At 45.1% G+C, this 15427-nt stretch overlaps 1 protein-coding gene across 2 annotated transcripts in view; it reads right to left on the reverse strand.

Moving 5' to 3' along the window:
* The window catches only part of LOC138580591 (protein-glutamine gamma-glutamyltransferase 6-like), a 282038-nt gene that overhangs the window by 250429 nt on the left and 16182 nt on the right, over nucleotides 1-15427 (reverse strand). The window contains exon 2 of one of the 2 annotated variants that reach the window (XM_069651253.1): nucleotides 1699-1869. The exons of the other annotated variant lie outside the window; for it this stretch is intronic. Coding sequence (XP_069507354.1) covers nucleotides 1699-1869 — 171 coding nt within the window. The remainder of the gene's footprint in view (nucleotides 1-1698; nucleotides 1870-15427) is intronic. 2 annotated transcript variants of the gene reach the window in all.

Here is a 15427-nt window from a genome sequence, read left to right on the forward strand (position 1 = left end):
GGCTTACCGCCGCAGGGGTTTCGCTCGTCTCCACTTCGCCATCATCATTCTTTCCCTGCGGCTGCCGTCTCAATTCTGCCGCTCCGGGTGCTTCAGTTTCATTTCCTTTGTTGTCGGTCATCTTGTGTGACAATGGACTGAGCAGCCGCCGTCTTCGCCGAGCGATTCCTCCAGAATTCCACACACGATTCACTCGGTCTTTATACAGTGAGCAGAACACACGTTCCCATGCATGTATAGTCCTGGAACCAGTAGCGCGTTTTTGTAGGTAGTTTTCACGGATCATATGTCGGATCCTCCGGAGCTGCTCAGGAAGCACGTCCTACTCCATGGCTGCCCAAGCCACGCCCCTCCTTCTGCCAGACTTTCTACCTTAAATAGGGGTAACAATCCTGCTGCCAAGGCCCATCCTTGTTATTGGGATTCATGTGTACCTCTTTATCCTTTCTGAAGCATGAATGGCTTTCTGTTCTTGTTCTATAATCTTCCTGTAATACCACTAACCCCAGCCCCCTCATGTGGGCCTCCAAGGACTGAGTCAGAAACTGAGCTTACAGGCATCTGGGAGTTGTCTCTTTTGCATGTGCAAAGGAAGCTGAGTGTACAGGAGCTGCACGCTCTGAGGATGTGCTCTCAATCTTCCATTCACAAGCCTTTGCATGCAGCACAGACGTTTTTCTATTTAGAACATGCATGCTTTTAAGTTGGTCCTCTATGTAATATTTACAAAGCATTTCTGACTCCTTGAGCTGCTTGTATCTTAACCCTAATGGCATTGCAGAGCATAGCATTGTCAGAAGGGGGTGTATCAACATGGGATTGTGTCTGGGATGGAATTTGGGATTCCTTAGGAGGGTGGCAGAGTGCATTGGGTATTCTATGACACCCAGCCCCCTTAAAGAGACAGAACCCTAGTAGGAGCTGTGTATCAAGTCCCCGACCCATGTGAGAGGTGAGGTGGGGGTGAGCCTGGGGAACATTCTGCCACACCTCCCCCTCCCGCCTCCCCAAACCCAGCATCACATAGCATGAGGCAGCCCCCATGGGTCCTTCACCATTCACCCTCATAGTAAGGGAAGGGACATTAACATGCACCCTTGACAGACCGAATTGGAGCAACCATTAAGAACTTGGACGCCCTGTGGAGAAAAAAAAACTGTAAAAAGAAAGCACACATTGTTGTCAGGGGCATGGTATTCCCTGCAAGTTGCATGAAAGTGGATCTAATGAGGGGCCGGATTCACAAGTATGCATAGCATTGGAGAAAGTGAAATAATTCTATAAAAATAAAGGGAGATCGGAGAGCTTTCAAAGGAGACTGGCCAAGGGGGAAAACACCCATGTGGTGTGGATGGATGAGCAGAGTATCAATCGATTGCACAAAGACAACAGATGCATTATCATGTCGATGAGTCATAGGCGAGGTGAGTGAATGTAAAACGTACATAACTATGAGGTGAATGTTTATTGGCTGGTAATGAGGTGTGTGTGCAGTAAATATAACCTATCTGTGAGTTCAATATTGAACGGAGTTTGTGTGTGCAATTTTTTGTAAATATTGGTTGACTGTTTGTCTGCTGAAGGATTGATGGATCTATCTTGTCCATAGGTCTTTGTGAAGGCACCTATGGCTGTAGACTGTTAGTGAAGTGAGTGTATTAGGAACGTAAACATACTAGAGTACTGTGGTGTTGATACCTGTCTCTGCAGTAAATCTAATGCGTTCATTGCTGTGCAGATCACTTTCAAAGGTCATTGAAATACGGAAGGCTTGTCCTCTCCTTACGATCAGATCCGGACTGTTGTATAAATCTGTGTGGTGCGCGGCTCGATTTGCCTTAAGGTGCAAATCACATGATTTGAGTTCCGCTGTGAAGAAAGGAGTCCAATAATTAGAAGAGACTACAATTAATACTTACAGAAAAAGTACAATATATATTGTAAGCGATCATGGTGTTGGCATATAATTTATTTAAATTTGCTCCTAGATTGAGTTTTCATAGTGAGTGAGTATGATCATTTAAATATAGCAAAATGCGAGTTAAATCACATCTTGGCACTCCTTATAGTTCACTTTTAAAGAAGAGGTTTTGAGCAGTGCATTCAGGTGGTTAGGCTGAAGCGCAATTGTGTATCCACTCCTTCATGCTGCCCCCTGCCTCCATGACTGTAAATCACGCTGTTGCTTGCCGTAGCGCGGTTCGAGCTCAATCAATACCCTAATAATAATAATAAAAGTCAGACTTCCTCTACAGGTGGCAGGGGCCCCATAAACTAAGGGAGATGTATTAAGTAAATTGGAGTGGATTCTCTTGCGCACATCCGCGACCCAGGCCCAAGTTTGAGCATTTAAATGCTACCTTCATTTAGATAACAGATATTTCTTTTACCCAATAAAAAAGGTACTTATTTTATCCCCTGTGTAAGTATAACAGGGAAAAGGGACCCAGTCAGAACCCTAAAATATACATGCAGGTTTCACAATGATTTCTGTAAAAGTATATATAGGTGAACTCTGGCCCATAAAATGAATCTTCTTAATTACCCTCTTGACGTCTGCTCTCCCAGTTCCCCTCTGAATTTCCCCGTTTTTGCATAGTGGCACATTGCTTGCACTCTACATTTGCACAATACAAATCCTGTATGAACATAAATACATAGATAGGTAAGTATTACAATGTTTGCTGCTGTGATGAAATGACTTCTGCTCTGCATGAGTACATCTTAAGGAAGTCATGGTATCAAAGTTATACTCAGACACACGGGTACAAGTTTCAAAAACCTTTATTTTCTAGAAAAGGGGTTGGAGACTTCCTATCTTCCCCTAAATCTAAATTGGGAGTAAACTCAACCATAAAAAAAAACAATCCTAGTTAGTCTAGTTAAAGCAAAAAAAAATAAACTGAATGCTTGCCCTAAACCTAATACAAAAGGTGCAAGGTAAATGTATTACATAAGAAAGGGGTGGCGTGTTTAACAAAAGAATCAGGATGGCAAATATTTGTGGAAAGAACAACGCGCCCCCCACCCCCAATTTCAACCTGGGCAAAATGAATCCCTAGAATGTCAGGGCTGGGTCAACACAGCTTCCTGTAGCAAGGCACACTCTGGCTTGTTGGGACAGTTCAATGGTTCAGCTTGTCTCACACCACTCTGGCAAAGTCTTAGAAACAAAATGGATTCTCAACAAAACAGCTCTTGTCAAAACACAGGCTTTCTCTACCTTAAAACAAAGTTTGCTTTGTTTGTCAAAACACAGACTTCCTGTGTCAGAATACAGGCTTTCTCCGCCTTGAAACAAAACTTCACTTTACTTGTCAAAACACACAGACTTCTCTTACTTTTCACTTTCGGCTTTCCCTTCTCCAGGCTTTTTTGATCAAAGACTTTCGAAACAGTATGGGGCTTCCATTAAACCATACATGATGACTTTGAAATTTCCCAGTGCTACCTTCTTTCCTAGTGTCTGCTGGTACTTGTAGTTTCTTTTGTCACTCGTACAGTTCAAACTTCTATATTTTACAATTCTTAATATCAGTGGCTTCTATCCATCGGGATCAAACCAGTCTCTTAACTTTACTCTTGTACAGTTTAATATTCAATATTTCACATTTCTCCTTCTCATTGTTTTCCCTTTGCCGGGATAAAACCACATAGGAGCCCCCTCTTCTTGCTTATTTTACTTTTCACATTCACTTTCATTCAGGTCCCTTTGATCGGAAGCAATCATTTCTTTTCCTCTTAGTAAGCTGTCAACACGGATACGTTTTACAGAGGCTTTCAAATGGGTGATTACTTTTTACTGGACCACTCGGTTACTTTGTTTCATTACGTATTCATTAGAACAGTCTCTTTTCACTTTTACTCACAGTTGTCGTTTTACACGCAACTCGCACTGGATACAGTTTCAAATATTTCACACAGAGCCGTGCTTTTGTTCCTTTCAACTTGATAAATGACTGGCTAAGTGTTATCGGTTTCTCATACTTCAAACTCGCAGTTCCAATGTAAACGTGCCTCCTCAATTCAGCTGTTCACAGCGAGTAGAGCAGGTACTTGCTCAAGGCCTCAATGAAGGACAAAGCAAGTTTTTCATCAGTGCGTGCAAAACAGGATCTTTATTCTTGGCTTTTCATGGAAATTCTCTTTCTCTCTTACAGCTTCTGTAACCCTCGATTTCCTCACCTTACACTGTCGCTGCTCCACAAGAGCTGGCCCTTCTCGCCCCTGTCTCTCTCTGTCCCACAGCTTCACTCTGTCTCATAGTTTCACTCTGTCCCCCAGTTTCCTCAGCATCCCCAGCGCGCTCAGAGTGTGCATGGGTGACTAACCTTTTCTACTCTTCGAAACAGATGATTGGAGTCAGGTGTGAGTATTTGCCCCTCCCTGCCTGACCTCATTATCGGGGCAACATAGAGACTGCCCACAGGAATCCTTTGCCCATTGATTCCTCATGACTCCCTTCAGCCTCTTCTTCATCCCAGTAGCTGGTCTTCTAGAGTGGAAGTTGGGATTATGGGAGTTGTGGTTTTTCTGAGGGATTATGGAAAAACCATGTAGGTTTTTGTCAGGATGAAGGGGTGAATGTATTGTGGTGGGTGAATGGATTTTCTATTGGGTTCTTGGGATTTTATAGATGGTTTTAATTCCCCTGGTTGTTTTCTCATTTTTCTTACAGAACGGTACTGGGTTATGATGGGACTCTGCCGACAATATCCCAAGACAATTGAGGCGATGTCGGGTTGGGGTGTATCGAACAGGAGGAATATCATGTCTCGCCCGAGAGTGCGCCTCTCATAGTCCCCAAGGACCCCCTGCCCAGGGGATCCTCCCTTGCTTGTCCGCCCGCAGGGAACAATTGGAACGTAAGGGTGACATCTGGATCAGGCTCCCACTGTCTCAGGCGACTAGATTGGTTTGGGATGGAAAACAGGCATGCATAGCACTTCACACTCTAACACAGCCATACACTGCTGGCGGCCTAGATTACCCTGACCTTTATACACACTATTTGGCGGTACAGATTCAGTATGCAATATGGTTGTGGCACCCCTCTGTGGAGTTTCCCCACACCAGTTTGGAGACAGCAGTGACCTACCCAGAGGACCAGAAGGGTATGCTATGGGGCACTACCAAACGACTCCCCAAAGACGCAATACAGCACATTGATGCAACCCGTTGGGCATGGTAACAGGTCATACTAGACACAGGCGCTGGGGGAAACTACCAAACTGACTATGCCATATATTCAGTGCACGGTATCCCACTCACCTCAGAGGAAATATTCCAAACGCAATTTACAAAACTAGGTGTTCACGCTCTTGGAGACATAGTCGTGGGCAGCAAGTTTATACAATGGGAAAACCTGAAGAATCGAGGTCCTTGAAATGCTGTCTGTATGCTACTTTATTATAGACTGCAGGAAACGCTTCGGGGTTATGGGTGGATTACCCGATGCCACCTACTCCCTCCGCTAGTGCACGATTTGTGACAAAGCCATCCACCTATTCAGGCATTGTCTCAGCACTGTATGAACTTATAAAGACACTCCGTATTGCTCCCCTCGCCAGGTTCATGGCCAGATGGGACAGGGTACTACAGGGCCCACTAACAGAGACCCAATGGCGGGTGATCTGCTCAACGACCCGGTCGATAGCTATAAACTCCAGGTTCTGCCTCATTCAGTTTAAGTTTATACACCAGTTGTATCTCACCTCTGCACAACTACACGAATACTACCCTGAGAGAACTGCCTCCTGTCCTTGGTGCGCCCTCGAGTCTGCCAATTATATACATATAGTTTGGAACTGTAGGCATGTCAGACATTTTGGAGGGGAGTATATGATACAATGGGTAGAATCATCCAGGGTTGTCCTCGTGACTCCCCTACAGCCTGGCTACTAGCGCTTTTTGAAGTCCCCCGTAAATTGGAAAGGAAACTATTAGCAATGGACTCTGTGGTCCCCAGGGCCCATATAGCTAAAACGTGGATGAGGGCAAGGATTCATACGGTGGAAGAATGGTTCAGTATGCTGAAAATCTGTGAGTCCGAGAAGCAAAGCATGCTGTGTCCCTCCCTGCTGGAGCAAAACTAGACAATTATTGGGCCCCCTTCCACTCCTATGTCCTTACCAATAGAGATCCTACAGCGTCATGAGGGGGCTGGAATCAGGCCTCCCACGCACTATACGTAAGCTTGTACCAAATAAGATGACAGCTACTGCATTGCCTTTGACATGTATAGCAAACACCTCTTCCTTCCAGTGTTCTGTTGACAATGTAATGATGTATGTATCTCTGATTGAACCGTTTGTTTTGGGTTAGAGGGAGGAATAGCAGGGGGGGGCAGGAACTGTAATGCCTACTGGGATTGGTTGTTGTTGTACTGAGCTAATCTCATGATATAATAATAAAAAGAGATTTAAAAAAAAAGAATCAATGAGATCCCAAATTGATACAATATGAATGTATCTGTTCAATCATATTACAGTTGTCAATAATACAATATTCTAAAAAAAAACTATGGTTGTATGAATGGAAGTATTTAGGGGACATGTTTTTTGAGTTGTCCTGCATGCTGGGCTAAACTACATTTGTTCTTAGTCATTTCTGTACAAGGAATTTGTTCTCTGGCAGAAGATGATATGCTGATGGATGCTTTGCTTTTTTTTAATAAGGAAGTGCTTTTGCGCTCATTGCATAAGTAGTTGATTCCCGTAAAAAAATAAAAACACAAAATGGAGACCATGAAAATAGAGTGCCTCTTCTCTATTTTCAAGCAAGGTGTCTGGCAGCTAATGGGGACCACGCAAACACTGCAGGGGATGCGTAAAGTGACAGCTAAGTAGGTTGGATGGGGCTAGGATTGTATGACACAGGTCCAAGGGTGGGTGTGACACAGTGTGAGGGGGAAAGGTTACGACCAGGCCTGACTGCCAATAGATGGAGGATGGGGCAAAGGCATCCATAAACCAGTGTGGAATGCTGGCTGTTACTGCGGTGTTAAGCCCCCGTTCCAAGAGCTGCAACCGGGCTAACAGCCTGGCAGCCCGAGGTAACGGCCCGAGCGAAGCGAGGGCCATTAATGAGGGCTCTGGGCCATTACCCCCACTCCAGGCATGGAACGGGGGCTTAAGGCAATTAGCACCCTAGGCTACCAAAGCGGTACCCCGAGGTGCTAAAAAAAAATAGGATTTTCCTTCCTTCAACAGGAACACGCAGAGTATCATTGAAGGAAGGAAAATACTTTTCCAAGATGGCCACCATGGAAAGTGATGCAGGGCTACACAAGGATCCCCTCTTCCCTTTTCAGGACAGCCTGCAGCAGCAGAGAGGAAGGAGCGGTGGTAGCGGGGAGTGCCGCTGCAGAAATAAGGTAATTGTGTGGTGAGAAGGGGGAAGAAAATGGGACGGAGAGTGGGGGCAATATGGTGGCAGGAGAAGCCGGCCGTCAGGTGGGTTGGAATTGGCTGGCTCCCACCGCCATGGTGCTAATAGACATTCACAACTGCATTCCAGTCCACCTGATTGGCTGGCACCTCTCCCTTGGATTCAAATAATGTCAGTTACAGCCTCTTGTTAAACGCACATCAGACCCTGGTTGGATATATACCTACTGCAGACAGTAATCTTTGTGCATCTTTGGCTGGGAACAAGATGATTATGACTCCTTCAAGATTAACATTTTGTTCCCATTGCTTACTGATGCAGGTTTATTTCCCTGAAACAGCCTATACGTGTGTGTTCTCCTTATAATTAGTGACAGTAAATATGGACGAGGGGAGATAAAATAATGATTCACAAAAAGGGCCTCCAGCTATCTTGATGTGTTAATGTTCCTGCCAGAAATGGTGGGTGCTCACCAATGTAGCTCTATGATTATGTTTCCTTTTCCCCAATATAGAAACAGATGAAGCTTATCTTCTTAAAGTGAACATTACATCCAGTCGATGCAATGACAATGAGATGTTGTCTTTTCAGTACACACAATTATGGTTCTTTCAGGGGTCCCAACTGGTGTCTGCCAACCTTGGTCAAAGGATACATTTGCCCTACTGAAGAAAGAGCCTTGAAAAAGTGAGACAACAAAGCAATCTAAACAAATATGAGTGATGAAGCAAAAAAATGAAACAAAAATGAAACAATGCAGCAAAAAATGAAACAATGCAGCAAAAAATGAAACAATGCAGCACACACATAATAATCAAAAAAACACACTAAAGCTAACGTTTAGATTGCTTTGTTGTTTCAATTTTTGTTTCTTCATCTAAATCTGCTCAAGTGACTGAGGGTCTCCCATCCGAGTGATCCCCTTCACTTGTTTGGGATATCCGATTCAGCACTTATTCATTAGCATTTAGGACTAACTCGATGTTTTTTTCCTCTTTTTTCTCCTTCTTTTTCTTCTAGTCAAATTTTTAAATAAGCACTTTACACTTTACTATTCATGTATAAGCATATATTAGATATGAGCTCTAGATGGTTTAATATGTATATTAATTTTAAAAAATTAAATAAAAATAGTATTTTAAAATGATTTCTCGTTTATTGCAGTGGTGATCTGTGTTGTGGACTAGGGGGTTACTCTCTCCCTTTGTTCTTGTCGGGCTAAGTCCCTTTTATTGAACATAGTTATATTCCATTGGTAGGACTTCCATTTAACATTGCCCAACAAGGCCAAACCATGTCTGGGGATGCTTGTGGTCTCGTGCACATAGGATGTGACCTAGCAGATTGGGCTGAACTGCCTCTTTTGGGGTGGGATCAAGCCTGATTTGCATTTTGTCTTTCCCATTCTGCAATGGCTCGACAGACTGAAAAACAATGCTCCGCAGGGTTACACTAAGCTGAGCCCGTGGTTATGATTTAGTCAAACCCTTCCAGCCATTAACTTTTGGTTGTACTTCTCAATTGTGGTCAGCTTCATTATAACTTTCTCGAATGCCTGCAAAGATAGGAGCATGGACCCTTTTGGAGATTATCTGTGCTAATGCTGTTCCAATTCCAAATTTACAGGCATCTTCCTGTATAATGAATTCCTGCCCATTATCTGAGGTCTTTAGATCTAGGGCCCTACAGAAACCATTGTTCAATTTCTGAAAAACCCTTTGGCAGGCTGAAGAACAGGAAACCTTCTTTGGCAACATCTTAGATATCAAATCTTTTAGGGGAAAGGCAATGGTCCCATACCCATTAATGGACGTCCTGTAGTACCAGTGAGGCCCAACAAGGCTCTCACCAGTGTCTGGGAGGTGGGCATGCCTATAGTCCTCTGTGCTATCTGTCACTTTAAAGCCTTGATAGTCAAGCCAGCCTTCTGCATGGCTTGAAGTACGTGTTTCAGTCGGGGTACATGGTCAGAAAAGGTATGGCTGAAGACAGCATCCTCATGTAGATAGGCAAAAGTGAATTCTTCAAATCATGATAGGGCTTGATTTACTCTTTTCTGAAAGGTGGTCTGGGCACTTTTAGCCCAAAGTGCATAAGAGTAAACTGATAGTGCCCCTTGGGTGTTGACAATGCAGACCTCTCCTTTGCCCTGTCAAGCTGGCCAGGCTGCTGGTACCTGGCCGTGAGGTCAAGGGTGCTCATTTACTTGACAGTGCATAATCTGCCATTCAGCATGTCTGCGCATAATATAGGGTGACCATCTGTCATAGTGACAGAACTGAACTCTCTGTACCCCACACAAAAGCAGGCTTTAGTCAGCCCATAGCTGAAATGCTTACGTACCAGCACCAAAGGTCTAGCCCATTGGCTGTGGGAAGGCTCAGTAACCCATAATTCCAACATCTCAGAGACTTCTTCCTTGATGTTGTCCTTCATCTTGCCAGACACCCAGTGAATTCTACTCTTCACCGGCTTACTGTCTCTAATATCTTGGATGCACCAACCTTATTTTCCTGGAATCAATGAGGGCAGACCTTTGAATTGGCAAGCATATGTGCCAGTCCCACCACTGCTGTTCTGTCAGGTATGTGGAGATCTGAGCTCCCTCCGATTTGTGGCCTCTGCGTAAAACAAGTCTTGAAGGAGATCTGTTTCTTCCTCCTAATCATCAGCCATGAGAGCCAATATAAAGTCATGTCTTCTATAATGAGATGCCAACCGATTTAAATGGAAGGTGCTGTCTGTCCGCCTCAAGGTCTTTGTATCAATGAGGCATTTAACCTCACTAATCTCCTCTAGAACCACATAAGGCCCAGTCCAATTATCCTGAAGGGTGCTTGGTTTGACAGGTTCTATAATTCAGAACATCTGCCCTGGAGTATACTCTATCAATATGGCCTTCTAGGTAGGCCAGTGATTCATGAGCTCCTGGCTTACCTTCAGAGTTTGAGTACTTTGTTCCTTGTACTTTTACATTTTGGATCTGAAACCAATTACATAGTCCACTCCGTTTTGGGAAAACTTTGGGGATTGCCCTCCAATCCTTGGTACGGCAGACTTAGGAGACCCCTAGAAACATTACCACACAGAAGCTAGAAGAGGATATACCCTACTCAACTCTGTGGCACCAACGGTAGATGAACAGATGGCATGGCAGGAGAATATGCCATTTGCTTCTCAAGTGCTCTTAAAAGTCACCTATCATGCCTCTCAGTGCCTTTCAATAAAGGCCATTGTTTTGGGGGTGGGAAGTGGCAACGAACTTGCACAATATTCCACACTCTTCTCGCATTGCCTTCATATATACAGATATGAGTATAGGGTCGCAGTCAGAAATTGATTCTTAATGGAACCCCACAAGTGAGAATATCCCTATCAGAGACTTCACTACCACAGAGGCTTTGGTGCTCTTTAAGGGGGAACGTGCTCGCCTTGGAAGCAAGACGACATGGAGCACCACAGGTTCGGTCCCCGGGTCCGTGCTTAGAAACCTCTGGGTATTAAGCGCATTATAAATAACCTATCATATCATATCATAATGGGTGCATGATCTACCAAGACCAATATATACTTGTTACCTGAGGTGGTTTGGGGGTCCAAAGGACCCGCAAAGTCCATGCTGCCCTTTCTCTCAAAAGGCCACCCAATCACTGCTAGTGGAATTAAGTGGGCAATTGTCACACACCTGACTTACCAAATGCTTGTCAAGTATGGCGGGACCAGTGAAATTCCATTATTGATACCCTTGTCTGACACCAGTAAAACTGTACATGCAGCCTGTCAGTTGTCTTGGTGTGAGGTACTGCCATCTGGCAAGGGTGCAAAGCTTTGACTTTTTTGATTTTTATTGAATAATGAAATTATGTGGGTAGTTACATCTCCAAAAAAGTAATCTGCTGATCAGATTCCCCTTTCGCAAGCTCTGTGTCAAACGCATAGTATGTATCTGTGGCCTGCTGCATCAGTATCCTGATTCACAGCCCCTGCTCAACCTGTGGAACCGAGCAGGTTCAGAGGTCACAGATGCCCAGGTGACAGCGGCAGTGACAGAAATGTATTTGCCACGCAGGTGCGCCAATTAGGCTATGCAGCCTGTACCCAAATGGCAATGATCATAAGTACACCATGATGGTGGCAGAAAAATTTCTAAAATAATACTATACCTGAGATTAGGCATAGTGCATGGTATTACTTATGATCACGGGTGCCACATTCCATTTGATGTTGCACATGTATCAGCTCCTTGAGTCCGCTCTGCTGTGGCAGGTGATGTGTATTTAGGTCACCCGAGTGTAGCCTGCCAAATGGCAAAACAGGAACCTAGACAGCCGAGCATCCTCTTTGATCTCTTTGTGGGAGCAGTTAACACCCTCTGCCTGAGACATGGCACAGGGGGCAGCTGTTCTGAGCCCGAGCATGAGAGAGCACGCCCTTTTAAAAGGAGTAGCCGCACACGAGGGTGCTGCGTCTCTAAAGGTCTTTTGTTCTAGTGAGAAGGTAAGGGGGAGGGATTATCATAGGCAGGAGGCCTCTGGTCAATGGCAGAAGACTTCCACCATTGTGATTCTTTATAAACGCAAAACAAAAGATTAAGGAGTCCTATCGAGAATGAACAGGGCAAGACACCATTTATTGCTGGTTTGCAAACTGATAAATGGACAGCACATCACTAACCAGCCACCCAAGCTAACCCAGCCCACCACCAATTTCACCTTCTCCTTATATCTCCTCATGGTCTGGTCCCTTTCAATAAATGCCACTTCCGTTTGACCCTTCCCACCTCTAAAACATAACAATAGCACTCCTGGTATTATCCACAGTTGGTCTTCCATTTCCATCCCATCTCTCATCATCATGTGATCCTCTAACCGTGAGTATGTCTCTCTGGTCTGATGATGTTCGCTGTCCACTTCCGCAGGTGAGGGTTTAGGGGCCTCCACCCCATGACGCACTTCCGGCAACGAAAAGGGCTTCCTTGTCTGAAATGGTATGAGCCGGTGAAAATGGCTACCAGATGGCCTTCACCAAGTCCCCCCCGAGAGCTCCTGAAAGCACTGCTCTGCGTCAGCAGCTCCACAGTACATGTCGCTTTAGAAGGGCCATCGGGGGAAGCATTACCTCAAGTCAATAAATTATGATTTCCCCATCCAATGTTCATTAAAATAAAATAAAAATAACAAACACTCTGGCATATAGAAAGAGAGACGGGCATTCTGGTGTCTTCCCAAACTCCACCTCCCATATCACTGTTTACTCACATTTATAATCACTCGTTATCACACCAATTATGGCATTATCATGATATAAATCCTGTTTCCCCTCCCCAGGGGCCACCAACGTTCACAATTCTTACTGTCTATTTCTCTCCTTCCTGTCCCCTCCACTTCCCCTGGAGAAAAGCACTCTGGGTGTGACATCAGTAGGGCAAAGCCCACTCCATCCAAGAGCCGGGATTGGATATCTAAAGCAGGCCATCTGAAGCCAAATCCCCGGAGGAATTTTACCTTTAAAAGAAGGGGTCTAGCACCCAATCACCAGATCCGTTCAGTTCCTCTCAGATCCATTAATGCTGTAGAATCATTCTGAAGATCTCAGTGGACTTCCTTTGAGAAAGTTGTACTGAGGTGAAAAAGGAGTCATCCAAGACAGAAGGAAGATCTGGTGCCTATCAAGCCCAGAGCAAGGGTGGATACTCAAGGTCAGTATGCCATAAATCCTAATAATCAATGTATAGTATAAGTGCTAAAAAGTCACAATATGCACAGTATATCTGAGAGGCAATACGTGATATGCTCCAAATGGTGTGGTTAACAATTAAATATTGTATTCTATTAAAAAACAAATGCACATGTGAGCACAATTCAAAAGTTTAAACACATTGGCGATACATTGCGAATAACAATGACCGAAATGTGAGCCAAAAGGCTACTGACACAATACAATAACCAATCATTGTAAGGTATTACAAAATAGGTCATATAGAATGTAGTCTTCCTGAAAACATATAAAGGCTAATCAGGTCAATGTAAGAACAGAAGACCAACTAGTTTTGCCGTTCACCCATGTTTGTGGCCACCTTCATCAGTGTCAGAATGATGTGTCCACCTCAAATCGTAAGTTGTCTAATAAGACATCAGTGTTTGAGTTTACAAGCAAGTTGCAAAGAAACTCCTTGCTAAATGTCAAGCATGCAGCATATCATCCAAACTGGGATGACGATATGCTGGAGATGCTGGCTACATCGCGGTGCTGGTGAGCGTCCTGGGATTACACCAGTACACACACATCAGACTGTGCCAGTAGTAGGATGATATGCCCCATGTGTGGCATTTATCAAGGAGTTCCTTCCATTAACCTGTCTAGCCTTTATATGCTTTTAGGCAGACTACATTATATATATATATATATATACAGGTAGGGGGGAGGTCAACATCATATGGCACTCCTCTACCTGCGGACGAGGGGACCCGTGACCGGATTGAGTCCGTCCTGATTGGTGTTGCGTTGCGCACGCGTGACATTTGTGATGATGTGCGTGCTTCCTGGTGGGACCACGCACGTCATCACGAAGAGCTGCGTGCCAACATGGCCCAGTTGGGAGGGACTATGATCAGGGGTTTCCTCCATGTGTCAGCCAGTATTGTGGCCGTCTCCTCCTCTGTGCACACTATACGCCAGTCGTTCTCCGTGCCGTCTTCCGGCCCAGATGCCACCAGGGCCCCCTGTGGATCAGCCCCAACCAATGCAGCCAGCCTGGTGGAGATCCCATCCCTGCCACAGTCAGGAGTCAGAGGTCATGCAGGGGTGGCCACCCCACCAACTGGACCCCAGCAGATGGATGATGTGCCGGCATCATCGGACAGGGCACGTGCACGACGGTGCCGGGGATTCCATCAGCCCGGTTGCCGTCGTGGTGGCAGAGACAGTTGCGTCGGAGGCAGCAGCAGGCTCAGTGTGGGAGGCATCATGGCTCGGTCCATCAACACCCCGGGGGCAGGCATCGGCCAAGGGGCAGGAGGACCCTGGACTGGGAGTGTCTTCCATGTGGCAGCGTATGGGCCGGCAAATAGATGCGGAGAGGCAGTGGGCGGAGAGGGCACGGTTCAGGATGGTCAGGGCAGAGAACTCCATGCTCTGGGCTTTGAGGCGGGCAGAGGGCCTCGAGGAAACTTGCAGGGAGTAAAGGGATTCCATGGCTGCATCCCTGCAAGACCTCGAGGTCAGGGAACTGGCCCACCTCCGAAACATTGACGTGGAGTTCGATGATGCCCTGCCCGGAACATCACGAAATGAGCCGTGGGACAGGACCGCCACCTTTGTAAATAGTTATGTAGGTCTAAGTTTTCTTTCTTTCTTATTTTTCTTTGGGGTGCATGGACTATGCCCCGCATTTTTGTAAATAGTTGTTTATTAGGTCGTTTTTTTGTTAGGTTTCCTTTGGATTGTTGGGCTCATGGACCCTTGATTTTTCATTTGTATTTAAGGACCTGATTTCACCGCTGATTTTTTACCATGGAGGAATGGTTTGCTTATTTTTTGGACTTTGGATTTTTTTTTTTTATGGACAGACGCTTTGGGGCCATTGTACTTTTGATTTTATTGATTTCAGCATTCATTTTTTTCCCTTTATTTTGGACATCCAGACTTTTATTTCTGAACATTTTTCTTGTGTGATTTTCTTTCAATCATTCTATTTTGTAGATAATACATTTTTATTTTTTACTTCATTTGTGTGGTCTTCTCTCATTGGTTTTGTGCATGTCACAATGTGGGTTTTCTCGTTCATGTGTCGCCATTGTGTGGGTCTGATGGACATGTATTCATGGGCATACTGGTTATTTGGGATCTCTCATGACATGTGGATTTCAATGTGGAGAGGATGGAATGCTTGGTTGGGTGTTTGGACTGGGGTGGCGTGGGGGTGGGATTTGGGTGGCCATAAGGGCCAAGGGTCAGGATTGTGATGACGTGTTGGGTGGGGGAAATGAGTCAGGGCCTGCTAGCAGGTGCCCGTCAATGGTGGGGGGTGGGGGAAATG

This window comes from Ambystoma mexicanum, chromosome 3p, assembly GCF_040938575.1.
Source record: "Ambystoma mexicanum isolate Mex_15411 chromosome 3p, UKY_AmexF1_1, whole genome shotgun sequence".
Taxonomy (NCBI): Eukaryota; Metazoa; Chordata; class Amphibia; order Caudata; family Ambystomatidae; genus Ambystoma; species Ambystoma mexicanum.